Below are 21,995 nucleotides of genomic sequence, written 5' to 3' on the forward strand. Positions count from 1 at the left end.
GAAGAACTGCACTTGTTGAGCGCTAGTAACTGTGACGTGGGTTATCCTCACTCCAAACATGTGAATTGTGCATGTTGAAGACTCAGTCACGCATGAACGTTGCTTCGTCAGTAAACAACACAGAGGGTGAAAATGTAGGATGCATTTCACACTGTTCCAGGTACTACTGTGAAAAGTGTGCTCTGGGTGGATAATCAACTGGTTCAAGGTTGTGGACATGCTGTAAGTGAAATGGACGTAACAATTGCCCTCGAAGGACCGTTCTTACATTCGTCTGATTCGTCCCCATGTTACGTGCAATTGCACGAATGCTGATTGAAGAATCCCGCTCCACATGCTGCAAGACAGCTTCCTCAACTTGCAGCGTTGTTGCCGTGCGAAGGCGTCCCTGTCCAGTTAATCTGCTAAATGATCCGGTCTTACGCAGATGTTGGTACACAGCAGCAAAGGTCGTATGATGCGGGATACGGCGATTAGGATATTGTTGTTGATAAACCCGCTGTGCAGCTCGTCCGTTGTGGTGCACTACGTAGTACGCACCAACCATATCAGTGTACTCACTCCAGGTGTATCGTTCCATTAGTAAACAGAGACAATGTACTACTACACTGGTGGACAGCAGTTGCCTACAACTGAAGAGCGTTAATACGCCCTGTAACAACTGAAGATCGTAATACAGCCTCTAGCAACTGAAGAGTGTAATACAGCCTCCACCAGTTTAAATGATCCTCATAGGAAAAAATGACATTAGGGAAAAATATTTGTTTTGATGTCCCCTACAACCTCCCAGAGTTTGTCAGTTTAAATACTTTTCACCCTGTAGATAGTTTTCAGAGAAGGCATTTAGCAATGTTTTACAGGATGTCTTATTCCACCCAACACTAACAAAACTGTAATTTTTCCAATTGATTGTTGAATAATTGAAGTCTCCAATGATGATACACTGTTAGTTGGGAACTTGCATACAAGCAAACTGAGGTTTTCTCTAAATTTTTTGGTTACATTAGTAAACGAGTCTGGTGGGCAATAGAAGGATCCAGTTAGCATTTAATGCCCACCCCTGATACTGAGATTTGCTCAGTCTTGCATGCAGCTTCAATTTCTATTTCTGTGTATTTGAGTTTCTCGTCTACTGCAACAAATACTCACTCCCATTTCCCAATATCCTCCCATTTCAATATACGCTTAAACTTTTTCCCAGCAGTCTCACTGCTATCAATTTCAGGTTTCAACCAGCTTTCTGTGCCTAGTATTATATGAGCTTCATTGATTTTCAGGAGGACTTCAAACTCTGACATTTTGTTGTGCATGTGGGCAGCATTCTTTTTGGTCTTACACTTATACTTGTGGGTCTCATACAACTGTCTTTAGAGGGACTGGGTGGAGAGCCACTTAATCTAAAAAGCCCTTGTGTGCACCCCACAAACATTGTAAGGTACCTGGGTAGCAGCCTCTGATGTGTAGTGCACACCTGACCGAATTGCAGGACCCTACAAATCTCAACCCTATGGTGCAAATCCAGGAAGTCACAGCGTAACTTTTCACAGAACCTTCAAATTCTGTGTTTCATTCCTTCCCCTTGACTAAGAACCAGGGGCCAAGATCAGTTCTGGGGACAGTGCTGCAAATTGTGTGCTTTGTGGGAACTCTGTGCATAAGGCTGGTCTTCTCACCCTTCTTTGCCAGTCACTGGAATGACCTCGGAGCCCATACGGCAGACATTGTTTGTTCCAATGTGTGTCACGATCTGCAGTTTGGTTGCACCCTGTTCCTTCATTGGATCTTCAGTAGTGTCTTCAACATGTTGAATGAGGCCTCCAGGCATATACACTGAGTGCATCTGATGTTCTTTTCTGTCCCTTCTTACCATTATTTGCTGTACATGTGAACTTCTGACGATTAATAGACCCCTACCCTTTTGCATTTGCATCCTCTTGACACTAGACTAAACAGATTTCCCTAAAACAGGTGAAGTGAGTCCCACTGGTTTAGTTTCAATGAAGTACAGCACCTTGAACTTGTTTGTTAGGGGGATTGGTATAATACCCTGAGTTCTCCCTGGTCCCTGTCTGCCTTGTACAGGATGCCTACATCTACCATCAATATGCTACTCGCAGTCAAGTGGACAACTAATGACAGATCCTGTTCTTCCTCGAGAGGAGACAGAATCCACAGGAGACAATAGTACAAAGATACCGCTATCACAGGTACACGACTCTTGGGAGCTCTTCTAACACACTGATTCACAGCAGTTGGCAATCATTTGACAGTAGTCATAGTGATTCCCATCTGCTTACGAATGTCAACCAACTCATCCCGTGTTCGAGAGCAGCATTCACGGTGGGACTGCTTTGTTGTTGGTGCTGTGTATTACAGGCCAGTGAACAAATAACATTGAACTAAGCCAGCTGACTATTTGTAATCTGCTGAGCTAGAAAGTTACTTATAAGAATTGAAGTTAGTATACTCGACTATATTTCCATTAAGGCAACATAGAACCCTTTGGTAAAATTTACTGGTTTCCTAAACCTTTTTGAGATTAATTATAGTCAGTCTTCTCCTTTGCTTCCCTTTTTTCTCTCTTATTTTGTACATTTTCATTCTCAGTATTCTTCCACTTCGATTCTTCTTCTGTTTTCTCTTGACCATGTATACTATCTCTCTGCATGCCCTTTGTTAACCTAAATATTGTTTCTTTATCATAATCAATGTCATTATACTCACCAACATTATAATCATAATTATCTGAGACCTCATCCCATTTAATCACTATACAGGGCTATTACAAATGATTGAAGCAATTTCATAAATTCACTGTAGCTCCATTCATTGACATATGGTCACGACACACTGCAGACACGTAGAAAAACTCATAAAGTTTTGTTCGGCTGAAGCCGCACTTCAGGTTTCTGCCGCCAGAGCGCTCGAGAGCACAGTGAGACAAAATGGCGACAGGAGCCGAGAAAGCATATGTCGAGCTTGAAATGCACTCACATCAGTCAGTCATAACAGTGCAACGACACTTCAGGACGAAGTTCAACAAAGATCCACCAACTGCTAACTCCATTCGGCGATGGTATGCGCAGTTTAAAGCTTCTGGATGCCTCTGTAAGGGGAAATCAACGGGTCGGCCTGCAGTGAGTGAAGAAACGGTTGAACGCGTGCGGGCAAGTTTCACGCGTAGCCCGCGGAAGTCGACGAATAAAGCAAGCAGGGAGCTAAACGTACCACAGCCGACGGTTTGGAAAATCTTACGGAAAAGGCTAAAGCAGAAGCCTTACCGTTTACAATTTCTACAAGCCCTGACACCCGATGACAAAGTCAAACGCTTTGAATTTTCGGCGCGGTTGCAACAGCTCATGGAAGGGGATGCGTTCAGTGCAAAACTTGTTTTCAGTGATGAAGCAACATTTTTTCTTAATGGTGAAGTGAACAGACACAATGTGCGAATCTGGGCGGTAGAGAATCCTCACGCATTCATGCAGCAAATTCGCAATTCACCAAAAGTTAACGTGTTTTGTGCAATCTCACGGTTTAAAGTTTACGGCCCCTTTTTCTTCTGCGAAAAAAACGTTGCAGGACACGTGTATCTGGACAGGCTGGAAAATTGGCTCATGCCACGACTAGAGACCGACAGCGCCGACTTCATCTTTCAACAGGATGGTGCTTCACCGCACTTCCATCATGATGTTCGGCATTTCTTAAACAGGAGATTGGAAAACCGATGAATCAGTTGTGGTGGAGATCATGATCAGCAATTCATGTCATGGCCTCCACACTCTCCCGACTTAACCCCATGCAATTTCTTTCTGTGGGGTTATGTGAAAGATTCAGTGTTTAAACCGCCTCTACCAAGAAACGTGCCAGAACTGCGACCTCGCATCAACGATGCTTTCGAACTCATTGATGGGGACATGCTGCGCCGAGTGTGGGAGGAACTTGATTATCGGCTTGATGTATGCCGAATCACTAAAGGGGCACATATCGAACATTTGTGAATGCCTAAAAAAACTTTTTGAGTTTTTGTATGTGTGTGCAAAGCATTGTGAAAATATCTCAAATAATAAAGGTATTGTAGAGCTGTGAAATCGCTTCAATCATTTGTAATAACCCTGTACTTTTTGCCCTTCTTATCCCTTGTCCTTCATATGGTTTTCTCTTTTTCTGTCACTTATATAGAAATTCTAGAGGAAACACAAAAATTGATTCAGCGATTGAACCACAAATTGCCCAGTTATGTTGTCTGAAATATTTCATAGATTTAGTTTGCCAATACCTTTGTCTTTCAATTCCATGCTTACCTGATGTGAAAGTGGTAGATAGTTTAACTGTCTGAAGTTGTTTAGATACCTAAAATGTAAATATGAGGGTTGGAACTTAAATAGTGGCAGCTATTTATTCACAACCGATACAAAAGTTTTACAAGTTTACACCTGTTACTGTCCTTCAAAGTAGTCACCAGCATTGTGTAGAACCCATTGCCAGTGATGTGGTAGGCATAGTACACCGTTAGCAGAGCCTGTTCTGTTGATGGTATGAATGGCACAGTCTAAAGTTATGGTGATTCTCGTGTACGACTGTGATGATGTTATCCTAATGCATTACATTCCTCTGCGGCAGACCGTCAGTGCACAGTATTACTGTTCATTTTTGGAGCATCCCCTGGTACCAGCTTTGCGAAAGAAGCTGCAACACTTTCTGCACAACCCACCCATCATTTTGCATGACTACGTGTGGGCGCATACAGCGCAAGCTGTGGCTGCTCTGTTCAGTCGATGGGCCTGGGAAGTACTGTACCATCCACCATATTCCCAGACTTAAGTCCTTGTGACTTTGATTTGATTCCGAAGATGAAGGAACCATTTGATGGCACTCACTTCAGAACTGTTTCAGAGATTCGACAGGCAGTAGACCGCTCCATTCACACCGTCAACAGAACAGGCTCTGCTAATGGTATACTACGCCTTCCACATTGTTGGCAACGGGTTCTACCCAACACTGGTGATTACTTTGAAGGACAGTAACAGGTGCAAACATGTAACTCTAACTCTTTTGTTTCAATTGTGAATAAGTAGTTGCCACTATTTAAGTTCCAACCCTCGTACACTGCTTGGAAAGGCAAGTGAGAGATTGAAGTGCCAGTCCGGCACAGAAGTTTAACACATCACTATTGCTTTATCATAAAATTAATTGTGTTTTTGATTGTTTTTAAGCAATTATCATATTTTTGCAGATGTTGTATACATTGGAGCTGTCCATCCGCAGCATCTTCCTATTGGAAAGATGATGTTGAATAATGGGAAGCCTATACTCTGTGAAAAGCCATTGACTATGAATTTGAAAGAAACAACTGAACTGATTTCATTAGCGAGGGAGAAAGGATTGTTTTTGATGGAAGCAATTTGGTCTCGTTGTTTTCCTGCATATGACATGCTGAGAAGGGAAATGGAAGCAGGAAATCTGGGTGAAATCGTCCAGGTTATTGTTAATTTTGGCTTTCCAATAGAAAGTGTGGACCGCATGAGGTAAGATGTATTATGTTTTTGTTCTTACCTCTCTTGAAGCAATATTACTAAATGAAAAAAAGCAGTTTTCTTTCGTAAGAATATAATATGATTCATTTTTTAATCCATACTAATATTGTAAATGCAAAAGTAACCCTATGTGTTATGCTCTCATGACCATTCCACTGAACCAATTTTCATAAAATTTGGTATGGAGGCAGTTTGAATGCTGAGGAAGAACATAGGCTATTTTAGAAAGTATCTAATACAATATAGTTATTGATTTGAAGAATATAACATGCAATATGGAACAACAATTACTCTTTAAAAAGTTATTTACTCTTTGATTTTTGAACTTCATATTTGTGAAAATCTTTGTATTGTTTGATATGTTCTACATAATACAGTTCAACTTAATGAATACAATGTTTATACAATTCCACTTGTTTAATCCACACTAACATCAGTCACAAACCCATCACATTTTTGCCACTGGGGGTCATGTGCCTCTGTTTGAATTTGCATGAACACCTTGTGGTTATGTGGTTAGCACTGAGGCATCATGATCATGGGTTCTAGGGTTCTGTGCCCAGCCAGGTTGGTGTTTTTTTTTTTCGCTGGTAGTGTACATTGTCCTCATCGTCATTTTACCATCATTGACATGCAAGTCGCTGAAGTGGCGTCAAAAGACTTGTGCCAAGCTTTTGAACATCCCAGTTGGGGTCTCCTGGGCAGTAAAGCCCTATGAACATTTCATTTCATTTTACTGATTCCGGGCACAGCTGTGGCTAATAGCCAGAATACAATTCTTGTACGATCCTCAATATGTTTAATCCAAGCAAATCCATACTTGCGCATTACTTATAAATGTGAAAGTAACTCTCTCTGTAACATTTTCACAACTAAACCACTGAACCGATATCCATGTAATTTGGTGTGAAATAGCTTGAACTCTGATGAAGGAGATAGGCTATTTTACAAAGTGTGTTGTACAAGATATTTATTCATTTGAAGAATATTATGTAAATTAAGGGAAAATGTTTACTTTTTGAAGAAGCTATTTGCTCTCTCACTTTTGAACTTAATTATATGTGTGAAAATGCTGTTATTGGTTGGTATGTTCTACAGGATATGATTCACTGTAATCAATACAATGCTTATTCACTTCTCAGTGGTTTAATTAATATGTCTATACTAATACCAGTATTAGTAATTGTGAAAGTAAATCACTCTGTTACGTTTTCATGACTCTCTGCTGAACCAATCCTGATGGTATTTTGGTATGGAGGTAGCCTAAACCCTGAGGAAGACTGAGGAAGAAACTCATAGTTCTGGAAGCTATTTCTGCTAGTGTCATCAGTTTTATTTTTATACATTTCTATTGGCAGTACTAAACATTTTGCCTTCTGAATATGAATACTGTGCAGAAATTCTGTTTCCTAATTTATTAGCAATCTTGACTGAATTTTCTTTGATAACATGAATAAATGAATTGTGTCAATTTGTTATCTTTACCCTTTGCCAAGAGTGTATTTCTCATGACACCCTATCATTTACCCTTAGGAGGCTTTCTAATGACTTTAAACAAAAACATAACAACTCGGTAGTTAGTAACATATTATTTTGGCACCTCAACAGAGCAGTATTTGAAACACCAAATGTAATGGTACACACCTATAATTTTGGAGACTGCAGTCAAATTTTTACTCATAAATTATTCAAAGAATTTTACTTTGCAAAGTCAGTATATACAGTGGGTGATATTCACTATAGGAATTATTGAGGATTATCTTGATGAGAGTGGAATGTCTTTTTTACTTTCTGACAGTTTGTATTAGTAACAATTAGCAGGCATTGGAAGGTGGGTGAAGACAACAAAATGTCATGAAGATGTCTGCAGTTGCATTGGCCAGTGCAGATGAGGCACGGCTCAACCTCGTGCAGTAAACATTCGCATCTGAGGCCAAGCTACACTCCTGGAAATTGAAATAAGAACACCGTGAATTCATTGTCCCAGGAAGGGGAAACTTTATTGACACATTCCTGGGGTCAGATACATCACATGATCACACTGACAGAACCACAGGCACATAGACACAGGCAACAGAGCATGTACAATGTCGGCACTATTACAGTGTATATCCACCTTTCGCAGCAATGCAGGCTGCTATTCTCCCATGGAGACGATCGTAGAGATGCTGGATGTAGTCCTGTGGAACGACTTGCCATACCATTTCCACCTGGCGCCTCAGTTGGACCAGCGTTCGTGCTGGACGTGCAGACCGCGTGAGACGACGCTTCATCCAGTCCCAAACATGCTCAATGGGGGACAGATCCGGAGATCTTGCTGGCCAGGGTAGTGACTTACACCTTCTAGAGCACGTTGGGTGGCACGGGATACATGCGGACGTGCATTGTCCTGTTGGAACAGCAGCAAGTTCCCTTGTCGGTCTAGGAATGGTAGAACAATGGGTTCGATGACGGTTTGGATGTACCGTGCACTATTCAGTGTCCCCTCGACGATCACCAGTGGTGTACGGCCAGTGTAGGAGATCGCTCCCCACACCATGATGCCGGGTGTTGGCCCTGTGTGCCTCGGTCGTATGCAGTCCTGATTGTGGCGCTCACCTGCACGGCGCCAAACACGCATACGACCATCATTGGCACCAAGGCAGAAGCGACTCTCATCGCTGAAGACGACACGTCTCCATTCGTCCCTCCATTCACGCCTGTCACGACACCACTGGAGGCAGGCTGCACGATGTTGGGGCGTGAGCGGAAGACGGCCTAACGGTGTGCGGGACCGTAGCCCAGCTTCATGGAGACGGTTGCGAATGGTCCTCGCCGATACCCCAGGAGCAACAGTGTCCCTAATTTGCTGGGAAGTGGCGGTGCGGTCCCCTACGGCACTGCGTAGGATCCTACGGTCTTGGCGTGCATCCGTGCGTCGCTGCGGTCCGGTCCCAGGTCGACGGGCACGTGCACCTTCCGCCGACCACTGGCGACAACATCGATGTACTGTGGAGACCTCACGCCCCACGTGTTGAGCAATTCGGCAGTACGTCCACCCGGCCTCCCGCATGCCCACTATACGCCCTCGCTCGAAGTCCGCCAACTGCACATACGGTTCACGTCCACACTGTCGCGGCATGCTACCAGTGTTAAAGACTGCGATGGAGCTCCGTATGCCACGGCAAACTGGCTGACACTGACGGCGGCGGTGCACAAATGCTGCGCAGCTAGCGCCATTCGACGGCCAACACCGCGGTTCCTGGTGTGTCCGCTGTGCCGTGCGTGTGATCAATGCTTGTACAGCCCTCTCGCAGTGTCCGGAGCAAGTATGGTGGGTCTGACACACCGGTGTCAATGTGTTCTTTTTTCCATTTCCAGGAGTGTACTTTGGAAGCTGATGCGGCAGACTGGCACGACCAGGTTGAGTGCATGTCAGACTGGTAGCCTGCCTGAGCCGTGGCAGATGAGAGGAGTGTAGGCGTCCAGGGAGTGTAACCCAGTCGGGCATATAAGGCAGTATGCCCAGTGGTTCGGTGCCCAGGAGGGCATCAGTTTGACCTTGGGCCCATCAGTGTTGCAGCTGGATCCCCTGGCAGACAGTTCTGTCAAAGTAACATTGGATCAGTAACAACCTCACAACAGAAGCTGACACTGCAACGGACACTGACTGGCCAATTTGTTGATTTGGTGATCAACCTGTCCAGAAAGCCAGTACTTATATGCACTTAATTGGGTTTGTTGTGGTGCTCCTCTCTCATATGTCACATATTCTGCTTGTGGAAGCATGCCCGGTCTCGATAACTAACCAGGCACTGATCAGCAGGTGGGTGGCAGCACCCAGCGGATGCTGTGGTGTAATGCTGCACTAGCAAATATCATATTACTGCATTGAGTCCTCTTGGCTAAGCCTGTGCCATTACACTCTTTTCCTCTTCAAAGAATTTGGCTCTCCAAACTCACTCGCTGTTTGTGTATCTGGATCTAGTTAATTTTCCAAAGTTCATTGCGGGCACATTCAGTTAGTCTGTGGCTCACAGTACCTGTAGTTCTTCTATGATACCTTAACAGCTAAGCATCTTTCTTATGGATGCCAACACTTTTACTATAAAGCATGCAGGTAGAAGGTTGGTGGGGGCAAGATCTGTGCAGTTATGTGCCTCAGATAATAATAAGCAGTGACCGTCACTAGTAAAATTGTGGGTGTGACTGAAATCCTTCACACGGAGTACCTGTTATATTCCTTAACACTGTTGTAAATGCCCAAACAGTAGCCCAGTAGAAGTCTGACAATTATGAGCAGCTATCATTCACTCTTCAGGTGCGAGAAGGGTCGAATCTGTGGTAGCATCAGGTAACTCACATTTTCTCTACGTAGAATTTCATATGGAAGGTTGGGCAGGGAGAGTAAGGTATATGTGGTGTTTCATGATGTAATGGTAGCAGGCAGCCAGAAGGATGAACCAGAGGTGTCACAATGGGTGCCATTTCTTAGCAGATCCTAGCTGTGGAGCTATAATTGTCATGAATTACTTAAGCAGCCCTGGTCACAGCCTGTGCAAATGGCAACTACCGGGTCTGCTACTGAAAAGAGCCAGTGTGACTCTACACTTTGCAAACATTCATTTCGGCCTGTAATCAGTTACCAGGGACATTCATATGCAGGTTTCTCCAAGCAGGATACGTTGAGCTCACATTACCCTGGAACTGTATGTACCAGCATTGTAGGGCATCTGTGACCCTCTCTGCCCGACACTGCAGCTGTTCCGAAGCAGATAGTAACTGTTGAGTGTGACCAGTTATACATCGCTCTCCCTCTGCTGTTCAGACTTCATCATCATTTTTGAGAACAGGATCTGTAGCCTTGAAGTTAGATGCCCAACACTGGCATACATTAACACACCCATTTGCACTCGGTGGCAACCTGCTGTCTGTTACCAGTTTGTACTACGGCACCTCACTATTACTTTGACAGGTACACACTTTACCAAATAATAATCATATTGCCTAAACCCATACTTAAATACAGTAAAATGCTTCCTTCATGCTCATTTGTAAGTCTTGAATAAATGTAGCACATTTTATGATTTTAATTGCAGTTCCTGTTGATGTACACGACCCATCACACACACACACACACAAATGTTCCCAGTTATAAAAAGAGGAGGTAAAATTGAGATACCTATTGAGGGAGAGGAAATTGTCAGTTAACTTCGTAGGCCACATTGTGAACTTAGGGCATACAGATAACTCATTCCTCTTGTCAGATTCTACCTTTCTTCATGCCTATCTCCCTCCCACCTTAGGAGGAAGCCACTGGTAATTGAGGCAGGGTTTCTGGAGCACCCTCAGATAGTGAGACACATCTCATGAATATCACTGATATATGAATCTGCAGTTGTAAATTTACATTGGCCAGAGGTGCCATATCAGTTACCTGGTAAGGTCCCTTGGTATCACATAATACATTTCTTTGTCTTTCATTTCAGAAGATAGTGATTGGTCAACATTAACCATTGTCCAACATGGTACTTGGGCAGCTTGGGCTTCTCTTTTAGTGCCCTTTCCTGCAACTCCAAGTCTTTTGTATCCATGCTTTTAACCTGGCGCAAATGCCCTTCAAACACTCAGCAAAATTATGCACTGCTGGTACATATTTCCCAGGGGTAGTTCACATAGTTCAAAACAATCTCATGCAGTTATTGTCCAGTACTTTGGTGTGCACCTTTGAGTTATAAACTGTTACTACATATGGCAGTAGAGCGTCCCAGTCACTATGATGACTATTCATATAACAATTCAACCTTTACGTCTATGGTTCTACACGCTTGTCCTGTTGGACTGTGGGTGTAATGTTTTCATCTGTAACATACAGATTCATAAAAGTATCCGCAACTGTTTGTTTAACTCTGACACAATGTGTTTACTATGATTATTTATAACAGTCTCCAATGTCCCAAACTTTAAAATCCAGTGGTTCATCATTGCTTGAGCTACTGTCTTCGCCTGCTGTGGTCGTGGCTAAATAATGTAAAAAGTTAAGACACCTCGATCCTCACCTGTCTCTGTGCACATACCAAACATCTGGAATGATATGTAAATAAAACAGTTCTCTGTCAGCCAATTATTTGGTTTTATGTGGCAAAATAAATAAGCAGCTGTTATGGTGCTGTCCTTTGTGGGCAAAATATTCATCTGGAATGGTCTTTTGGTCTCAGGCAACCTCTGTAAGACAATTTATTTATGACTTAGCTCAGCCCTCTGCGTACAGAGTGTGCAGTTTTCCACATATTGTTCTACGTCTATCTTTTGTGTTTACCAGCAGTAATTTTCTGCAACACGTCACTCATTAGTATGGCAACCCCAATGCCCTGTTAAAATGAAGTCATTGGCCTGCTTCATCACTTTGTCACTAAACTCTCAACACAACTGTAATCCACCAGCACTTTGTTTCTACAACACTTCATCATCAGCACAGAACTGGGATTGCACTGTAAATTGTAGACATTCTTTGTCAGTAGTCTGAGCTGTCCATGGCTCATCTGCAGAAATACCAACATATTCCAGCATGAGTGCCTTACAACTTAATCTGTCGACATTGTCATGTGTTTTCCATGAGTGGAATACTACTTCAGTATCAAATTTATTAAGCCATGAAACATATTGTGTTAGGCAGCTAGTCAGATTCCTGAGACCCATCAATCATTTTTACTCTGTGTATCTAGTATGACTTTGAGACAACTACCATATAGGCAGCATGTGATATCATGAATCAGGCAGAGCATCTCCTTCTCTATAGTCGAGTAAATTTTTTTTTTTTTTCCCCCCATTTTCTTTAGCTGCCACGAAGTATAGACTTTTGGGTACTCTGCTCATGTACAGGGCAATTATAATTAATCGGTTTCAGTTTCAAAACAAAAAAAGAACCATTGCTTACAATGGTGTCAAACTTGAAAGGAATGTTATCGAAGAAGGGGAAAACATTGCTGTGTGGGGTGGCCACGCAGTCAGAGGTGCCATGTCACGGAGTGCGTGGCCCCTCCCACCGGAGGTTCAAATCCTCGCTCGGGCATGGTGTGTGAATGGTCACACACATTGAACATTTTGAGAAAACATTATGGAAACAAAACAACATTTAACAAAAATTTTACCAATAGATGGCACTGTAAGTGGTGGAACAATCAAACTAAAAGACATGTTCCTCAGTCCGAAATACTGTCTCAATGTAGGATCGTTCACTGCTAGTAACGCAGTTTTACAAGAACAATGACTGTGCGCCAGTGGCTTTTTAGGAGTTACAGACACTCAAGGATATGAAAAAAGATGTAGAGAAGGGGAATTGCCTGAATGTTGGACATGCCTATGAGCATGGTGCATAAAATTCTATCCTGTATTGCTATTCATATAAAATTACCGCGTCCAGGAGTTGCTTCATGCTGACCCCGCCAGCAGGACAAACATTTTTCATGCTTGCATGGATGTGGGCAATGAATGAATGGTCTGGAGCATTCTGTGGACAGGAGAAGTCCACATGCATCTCCAAGGATAAGTCAGTACATAGAATTGCAGAACTTGAGCACTGAAAAATCCACTCGCAAATCAACTGGTACCATTTCATTCTGGAAAGGCAGCTGTGTGATTCAGATAGATAGCATCGTGTATTATAGAGGACGTATTTTTTGAGGAGACAGGACCTATGGGTCCTGTTGCCTGTACCATCACTGGCAAGCACTTTGAGAGTCTTTTGCACACCAACATCATTCCAAACCTTCAACAGTGTGGATAGGTGGATAGGATCTTTTTTCTATGTGAGATGGCAATCCTCCACACATTGCACAGCCAACGAACCAGTTGTTGTAGAGACTTTTTGGAAATGGTAGACTTATTAGCCATCACTTCCATACAGCGTGGCTGTCCAGATCCCCTGACCTTAATCTCTGTAACTGCTGATGTGAGGTTGTTGAAAAGCTGTTGCGTCCAGTGCTCCAATTGTAAACGTAGATGAATTGAAGACATACATTGGGCAACACTTTCTTAATGTGACCACTGAGACACACTGATCTGTTATTGAAAATTCTGTTTCTCGATTTCAAATTGTGGCAGAAAACAGTGGGCAGCATATTGAACATGTCTTGTGCTGATCTCATTTGTGCTTTTTATGAAGTTTGTGACCTCAGGATGATTAAAAGCCAATTTTTCCCGTCCATTGTGATATGACCTTGCCTTAATGGATGAGCTTACCTAACTAATAGTGCGACAGCTGTTGAATGTTGAGTGCCCATTATGCACTTTGTACAGTATGGTTAGTTTAATGTGCCACATGCACCATAGTCAGTGTATTGCAATCCATCACTCACTTGCAACTGAACCCATTTATTTTATGATTTGTGCTGTGCCATCTAGTGGGAAAATTCTCTTTAAATTTTCTGTTTCCCTGACCTTTCCCCCTTATTTGATAATATTATATTTCCAGACTGAACATGCATCCTAAGGCATGGCTGCTGGCATCATGAGATTAGTATAAACCATTTTTGATAATCTCGATAAGCAAGGCAACAGGTCTTTCTAATTCTCGAAGGCACACTCACAATCTGGAATCTACTGAAACTTTTATGACCTTTTTAACAGATGTGCAAGGTACCTTGCTACAACTGCAGAACTTAGACACAAACTTCCTATAATGATAAGTCAATCTGAAAAAGTAGTTCTTTTTCCCATGTAGTAGTGGGGAATTCCTGCACATCTTGTGTAAACCAGGGATATGTTTGCACACCATCCTGGCTGATAACAAGGTCCAAATAGCGAATTTCTTTCAATGCAAAATGACAACCTTCTGAAATAAGTGTTGGTCGTGCTGGTCGCAACTGATTAAAGATGTCCCATAACCATACAAGATGTTTCTGAATGTCTTTAGACAATACGACAATATTGTTAATTACACCATACAGTGTTTTGGTTTTTGGCCATGTAATACCCCATCCACTAGACATCGGAATCTTGCCAGAGTATTCTTCAACCTGAGTGGCATGGGATGGTACTAGGTAATAGTAGTTAGATCTGTCCTCCAGCATTACTTACAACTAATGGTACCCACTCTGCAAATCAATAGGCATACAATGACATTGTCCAAGGTTTCCACTATGTTTGGCACAGCATTTGCATCTCTGATCGTATGGCAGTTCCAATATTGATAGTCACAACAGTGTCTATAAAGCCCTACGCCATCTGAACTCATTTCTGGTACTGCACAAGATGGCCAATCAGTCTGTCAATATTTCAGAATTTATGCAAAATTGTATTTCTGAGTGTGTTTTACATTAAGTCTTTTAAGTGCACTCCTACTGCAACTTCATCAGTGCCCATGCCAGCCCAGTCCATCCTTCACTACTGAAGCCCTTCATTGAAGTAAAAGCTGATGCAGGTAGCGATCATGGCATCCTCTCCAGCATCTCTGCGGAATAAACCGGTGAATCACGTGTGTGATTACTGAAGAATTCCGGAGGGCAGTTGCTTCTCTCTCATCTGTGATAAGCATCACCCAAAGCAGATATTCTTCTGATTGAGTCTTCGTACAGAGCAGATGGTGTAAGGAGTACTGCAATATTTGATGTTATGACATAGCGATATTGTACATCTTACTGTTATGACTTCCTTCCACAGTGTGTGGTTCTTAAGAGGATACAGGAGCGAGGAACAGATGCCATTCATGAACCGAGAATTCACAGTTAGTTAGTTAGTTACATGTTCCATGGATCATTTCACACAACAGATCATAATGATGTGGACTGACTCATTGTACATTCACATTGCAGATGAATTTGTACATATGGTTTCATTCTGAACATTTCTACTTTTTTTCCCAAAAAGAAAAAAAGATATGCTGATGTGAGCTAGTTATTCCTACCCACCACCTTTTACACATTACAGTAATAGAAATTCGTCTATGGCATAGAAGGAGTTGTCAAGGAGATACTTTCTCAGTTTGTTATCAAATTTTAGTTTGCTGTCTGTCAGACATTGTATATCACTGGGGAAGTAATCAAAATTTTTTGTGCTGCACTGTACACCCCTTTCTGTGCTGAAGACAACCTTACGAATGTCATTCACCCTCCTTATACTGTAATTGTATATATCATTGTTCCTTTTGAACTGTAGTTGATTATTTACAACAAACTTCATGAAGAAATAAATATGCTGTGAAGCAGTAGTCAGAATGCCCATCACCTTAAACAGATGTGTATAAGATGATCTTGGGTGAGCACCGTGTATTATTCTTAGAACACCTTTTTGTACACTGAAGACTTACTTTCTTGAAGATGAGTTACCCCAGAACATTATTCCATATGACACTGAATGAAAATACACAAAATATGTCAACTTACTTATCTTTTACATATATGAGGAACAGTAGTGGACCTAAGATTGGACCTTGGGGAATCCCATACATGAATTCTTCCCAGTGAGAATTATGTCCCTGAACTATATTGCTTGAATTACTAAGTACAACTTTCTGCATTCTTTTCGTTTGATACGACATTATCCATTGCTTGGTTATACCATCTATTCCGTAAAACATCAGTTAATCTAGTAGAATGCCATGATTGCCTCAGAGAGCTCACAGGAGATAGCAACTGGCACTATTTTATTATTTAATACTTGTAAAATGTGGTGAGTGAACATTTACATGGCGTTCTCAGTACAGCAAACCTTTTGAAACCACAACTGCAATTTGCTAAGGATACTATTGTTACTAAGGTGAGATACTATTATAGAATACATCACCTCCTCAAAAATTTTGGAGAAAGATGTCAGCAGTGATACAGGGTGGTAGTTATTGATATCTCTCTCTCTCCTATCGCCTTGCTCAAAGACGGGTTTAATAATGGCATATTTCAGTCTCTGCAAAAATGCTTTGAGTTAGTGATGTGTTACTTGTTTCAGGTAAGACTTTGCTTATTACATAGGAACAAATTTTTAGTATTCTATTGGAAACCCCATCAAAACCACATGAGCTTTTATTCGTGAGAGAATGTATAATTTTCTTAATTTAAGAAGGAGATTTTTGTGATACAAGGGTCTCTCCAAAAGAAATGCACACTATTTTTGTAAAAATACAGTTTTTATTCTGCATGCGTGAAAGTGTGTAGATACATCCTTTCCACTTGTTTTCAAACTTAGTTCAATCTGTTCCTATGAGTGGCACCGTCACAGCATGTTTTCAAGATGGCTGCTACACTTGACATTCGTCAGAAGCAACGTGCTGTCATAGAATTACTGTGCTGTGTAAACGAGAGAGTGGGAAACATCCACAAGAGGTTGAAAAAGGTGTATGGAGATGCTGCTGTCGATCGCAGTACAGTTAGTCGGCGGGCAAGCAGGTTACGTGATGAAAGCGGACACGGCAACATTGAGGATTGTCCTCGCAGCAGCAGGCCTCGTACTCCACACCCTCCAGACAATGTGCAGAGAGTTAACAAATTGGTGACTGCTGACAGATGCATCACAGCGAACGAATTGTCACACTTCGTTGGGATAGGGGAAGGAAGTGTTTGCAGAATACTGAAAGTGTGGGCGTTAAAAAAGGTTTGTGCCAAGTGGATTCCCAGGATGTTGACAGTGGCTCACAAAAAAACAAGAAAACCGATATGCAGCAAACTTTTGGAATAGTACAAGAATAGTGGAGATGAATTTCTTGGAAGAATTGTGACAGGTGATGAAATATGGCTCCATCATTTTTCACCAGAGACGAAGAGGCAATCAATGGAGTGGCATCATGCAAATTCACCCAAGAAAAAAAATTCATAACCACACCTTCTGCTGGAAAAGTAATGGCTACGGTGTTTTTCGATTCCGAAGGACTCTTACTTGCGGACATCATGCCAAGTGGAACCACCATAAATTCTAATGCATATGTGACGACACTGAAAAAACTTCAAGCTCGAATGAGTCGTGTTCAATCACATCGGCAAAAGCAGGATGTTCTGCTGTGCATGGCAATGCATGGCCACATGTCAGTCAAAAAAACATGAAAGCGATCACAAAACTCAGATGGACAACACTGAAACACCCGCCTTACAGTCCTGACCTGGGTCCATGTGACTATCATCCCTTTGGGAAACTGAAAGACACTCTTCATGGAACAAGGTTTGAAGATGATGACTCCCTTGTGCATGCTTCCAAACATTGGCTCGAACAGGTTGGTCCAGAATTTTACCGTGCGGGTATACAGGTGCTGGTTCCAAGATGGCGTAAGGGAGTTGAGAGGGATGGAGATTATGTGGAGAAATGAAAATATTGTTCCTAAAGGATGTATCTACACACTGTAAAACTTTCAAACATGTAGAATAAAAGATGGATTTAAAAAAAAAAAAAAGTGTGCATTTCTTTTGGAGTGACCCTCGTACATTCCTATGACTGAATTTTATGAAAGTTACATTTTCATCATACTGCTGTGATTTTGCTTTTGAACTGTTTGTCCATATGATTTCTATTGTATTTAAGAAATGATTATGAACACTTTCCCAACTGTGGTGTCGTGCACAAAATAGCGGTCAACAGCCGGCGACACCACAGTGGTGTCGTGAGCATAGTATCACGCAGTGGCCGGTGACAGCACTTTAGTATCTTTTTCATTCTGTTGGTGTTTTGTTCAGGTAACAGTAAGTTACACACGTTAACAAGATTTTTGTTTTTATAAGTACTTGTGCACTTTCATCATGGCAGACGAAAGAGACGGTAAGATTATTTACGATGAATGTGCAGACGTCTTCATCTTGTCTGACGTTCTGGATGACTTGGCCGATTGGGACGAAGGCATTGGATATAAAAAAAATGAAAGTGAAGCAGAATCATCGAAAGATAGTGAAATATGTCCAAGAAGAATTCGGCGAACGCTACGCTTGCCAATTGATTCAGATGAATCGGATGAAGAAGGCAGACTATGGTTTAGTAAGGACCAATAATAAATTTGAAGGATCTCAGGATCCACACATATTTCCCAAAGATACTCAGAGCATCGTAGATATCGTAGAATTATATATTGGGAACGATCTGTTTGAATATATTAGCAATGAAACCAACAAGTATTACAGTCAAAATTGCAATAGGAGGAAACTGGATTTAAAAAGTGCCAAATTTGTCGACATTACGGGAAACTGGATTTAAAAAATGCCAAATTTGTCGACATTATGGGACCCGAACTTAGAAAATGGTTTGGGCTTGCTATCCTTGTGAGAACTGTAAAAGAAATGAGGATCGATGATTACTGGTCAACGAATCTGTTGTTAGACACACCGATATTTCGCAAAACGATGTCCCGCAACTGATTCAGATAAATATTATCACTTTTACATTTTTTCGACGACAACATTAAACCAAATAATGCTGACCAGCTTTTCAAAGTGCAATTTGTAACTGATTATTTTTCCAAAAAGTTTAAAGAAACATTTAATCTAAGTCAAAACATCTCAACTGATGAAGGAATGATACCGTGGCATGGACAGTTAAATTTTAAAGTTAACAATCCGTCAAGAGTTACAAAATATGGCATACTCATTCAGATGCTGTGTGATTCGAGTACATGATACATTTCCTCATTCAAGATATATTCTGGTGCTGGACAAGCTTTAGCAAAAACAGTGATGGAACTATAGACACCTTCTTGTGGAAAGTGGTATCACTTCTATATGGATAAGTATTATAACAGTGTAGAACTTGCAGAGAAGGTACTTGAAAAGAAAATTCGAGTTTGTGGAACAATACGGCAAAATAGAGAATTTCTAGAAAAATTAAAGCTCGCAAAAGTCAATGTGTTTGAAGCTTGTCAACAACAGAAAGGTGACAAGCGGCCGGCGACAAGCCAAGTAATCCGAATTAATGCTGCTGGTGCCAAGTGAATAAATTTGTACGAGACGTGTGAACAGCAAAGTGTTAAATGCATTTACTACCTGTGACTCATAATTTATAGACCTTCCATTAAGTTCAATAGTGATGTTGTGTTCTGTGGCTGGTTGTCCTGTGTCTTGTTTCACTTCATTCCATATAGCCTTCAGTCTGTTGTCAGAAGTACTGATTTCTGACATTATGTGCACTTTCCTTGATTTTTTTAATAATCTTTCTTATTAATTTTGAGTAGTTTTTGCATTGTGCAACTACTGCAGAATCCCTACTTGTTCTTGTCAAGAGATACATTTTCATTTTCCTTTCACAAGATACTTTAATCCCTCTAGTGATCCGCAATCTTTTACGTGGCTATTTAGTGTCCTTTCCAATTAGCTTACGAAGAAAGCTATTAATTTAGATTTAGCTGTAAAGATATTAATTTATTCTAGATCTAATATCAAATAGTAAAAGTAATACATAATTTTATTGCTGAAGTTGCAGTGCAGGTTATTAACAGTAGATTTTAATGTAGAAATATTTACAGATACAAAAATTTTATAAATCTGTCACTCTTCAATACAATGTCTGTTCAGAAGATGATGAGGCCTAGCTGCTGTGAAAGTCTGTAAAAGTTATCCAAATGGCAAACGCACAAAATGGGATCAGTGCATGAATGTTCAGATGTAATTACACCCATCACTGGAGCTCTGGAGAGGGGATACTCGCATCTCATTGGCCACTGTGTAACTGCTAGTGAACGTATATGAAAGTGCGACCAACCAGATTGTGGCTGATACTGCGCTTACTTATTGCTGGATTCTGAAATTTTCTAAGTCCAGCATGCCTTGTCGCTGGAGGGAGTACTTTCTTGCCATGTAGCATCAACAATGCTATAAAGCTCATCTGATCTGATATTTGGTAAGCTCATATTTTTTTCACCAAACAGCAATATGTGACTGCGTCAAATACCTTCCCAAAGTCGAGAAACATGGCATCAATCTGAACACTGTTGTGCTATGAATCTAACAGATGGACAGTGCGAGTTGAGTTTTGCAAGATCTCTGTTTGCAGAATCTGTGGTGATTTTTATAGAGTAGATTTTTGTTTTCCAAAAAGTCATAATTATTGAGCACAAAACATGTTCCATAATTTTGTAACAGACTGACATGAATGATACAGGCCTATAATTATGTGCATCTGACTTATGACCCTTCTTGAAAACAGTTGTTGGGTACCCTTCATTGCGTCAATGATCTGCGATAAACTGCTGCTGGAAGGGGGGCAAGTTCTTACGAATAATCTTAAGTGTTTCTCATCTGGCCCTGATGCCTTTCCATCACTATGTGATTGTAGTTGCTTTTGTGTTCCACAATCAGTTATAAAGAGAGCAATGAGAGAAGTACTCAATGAATTTGAAAGAAAAAGTTTAATACCCAATACGAGTAAAAACCCTAAGAGGTTTTATATATATATATACCATATACCAATATACAATACCATATACCAATATATACCATTTCAACATTTGTATGATGATTGAAATGAGGGACAGTGTTACAATCTTCCACAGTGAAACAATTTTGGAAGACTGAATTCAGTATTTCTGTCATTTTCCATTTTAGTGCTGGTATGCTCATTGAATGAATGGCTGGTATGCTCATTGAATGAATGGGAGGTTTCAGACTACTTGCTGATTTTACATAAGACCAAAACCTCTTAGGGGTTTTACTCGTATCGGGTATTAAAATTATTCTTTCAAATTCATTGAGTGCTTCTCTCATTGCTCTCTTTATGCTCATTTTTGTTTCATTCAGCTTTTATTTGTCAGATAGGTTTTGACTTCTCTTGAATCTGTGATGAAGGTCTTTTTGTGTATGTAGCTGTTCTGTAATACATCGATTAAACCGCAGTACGTCTTTCCCATCCTTTAAGACATTCCTCAGAACACCACACTTACTAACTTTTCATCATTCCATCCCCCTCGCCCCCCACGAATTTTGCAATCATCAGGAAATTATTTATAAAAGTAAAAATCTCTTCCCCTGTTTCTTTCTCTGACCCTGCAGACCCTCAGCCTGCCTATATAATTCTAAATTATCTGCTTGTATTTGAGCAGCAGTTAAACAGAGAACTGACTCGTGGTAATAACATATTAGACCTTCTGGTGAAAAACAGACACGAACTATTTGAAACAGTTAATGCAGAACAGGGAATCGGTGATCATAAAGCGGTTACTGCATCGATGATTTCAGTTGTAAATAGAAATATTAAAAAAGGTAGGAAGATTTTTCTGTTTAGCAAAAGTGCCAAAAGCAGATTTCAGAGTACTTGACGCCTCAACACAAAAGTTCTGTCTCAAGTACAGATAGTGTTGAGGATCAGTGGACAAAGTTCAAAACCATCGTACAAAATGCATTAGATGAGTGTGTGCCAAGCAAGATCATAAGAGATGGAAAAGAACCACCGTGGTACAACAATCGAGTTAGAAAACTGCTACGGAAGCAAAGGGAACTTCACAGCAAACATAAACATAGCCAAAGCCTTACAGACAAACAAAAATTACATGAAGAGAAATGTAGTGTGAGGAGGGCTATGTGAGAG

At 41.1% G+C, this 21,995-nt stretch overlaps 1 protein-coding gene across 1 annotated transcript in view; it reads left to right on the plus strand.

The window, feature by feature from the left end:
* Positions 1-21,995, plus strand: part of LOC126481549 (trans-1,2-dihydrobenzene-1,2-diol dehydrogenase-like) — a 104,418-nt gene that overhangs the window by 39,578 nt on the left and 42,845 nt on the right. Inside the window, exon 3 of the mRNA XM_050105384.1 lies at positions 5,234-5,525. Coding sequence (XP_049961341.1) covers positions 5,234-5,525 — 292 coding nt within the window. The remainder of the gene's footprint in view (positions 1-5,233; positions 5,526-21,995) is intronic.

This window comes from Schistocerca serialis, chromosome 5 (genome assembly GCF_023864345.2).
Source record: "Schistocerca serialis cubense isolate TAMUIC-IGC-003099 chromosome 5, iqSchSeri2.2, whole genome shotgun sequence".
NCBI lineage: Eukaryota > Metazoa > Arthropoda > Insecta > Orthoptera > Acrididae > Schistocerca > Schistocerca serialis.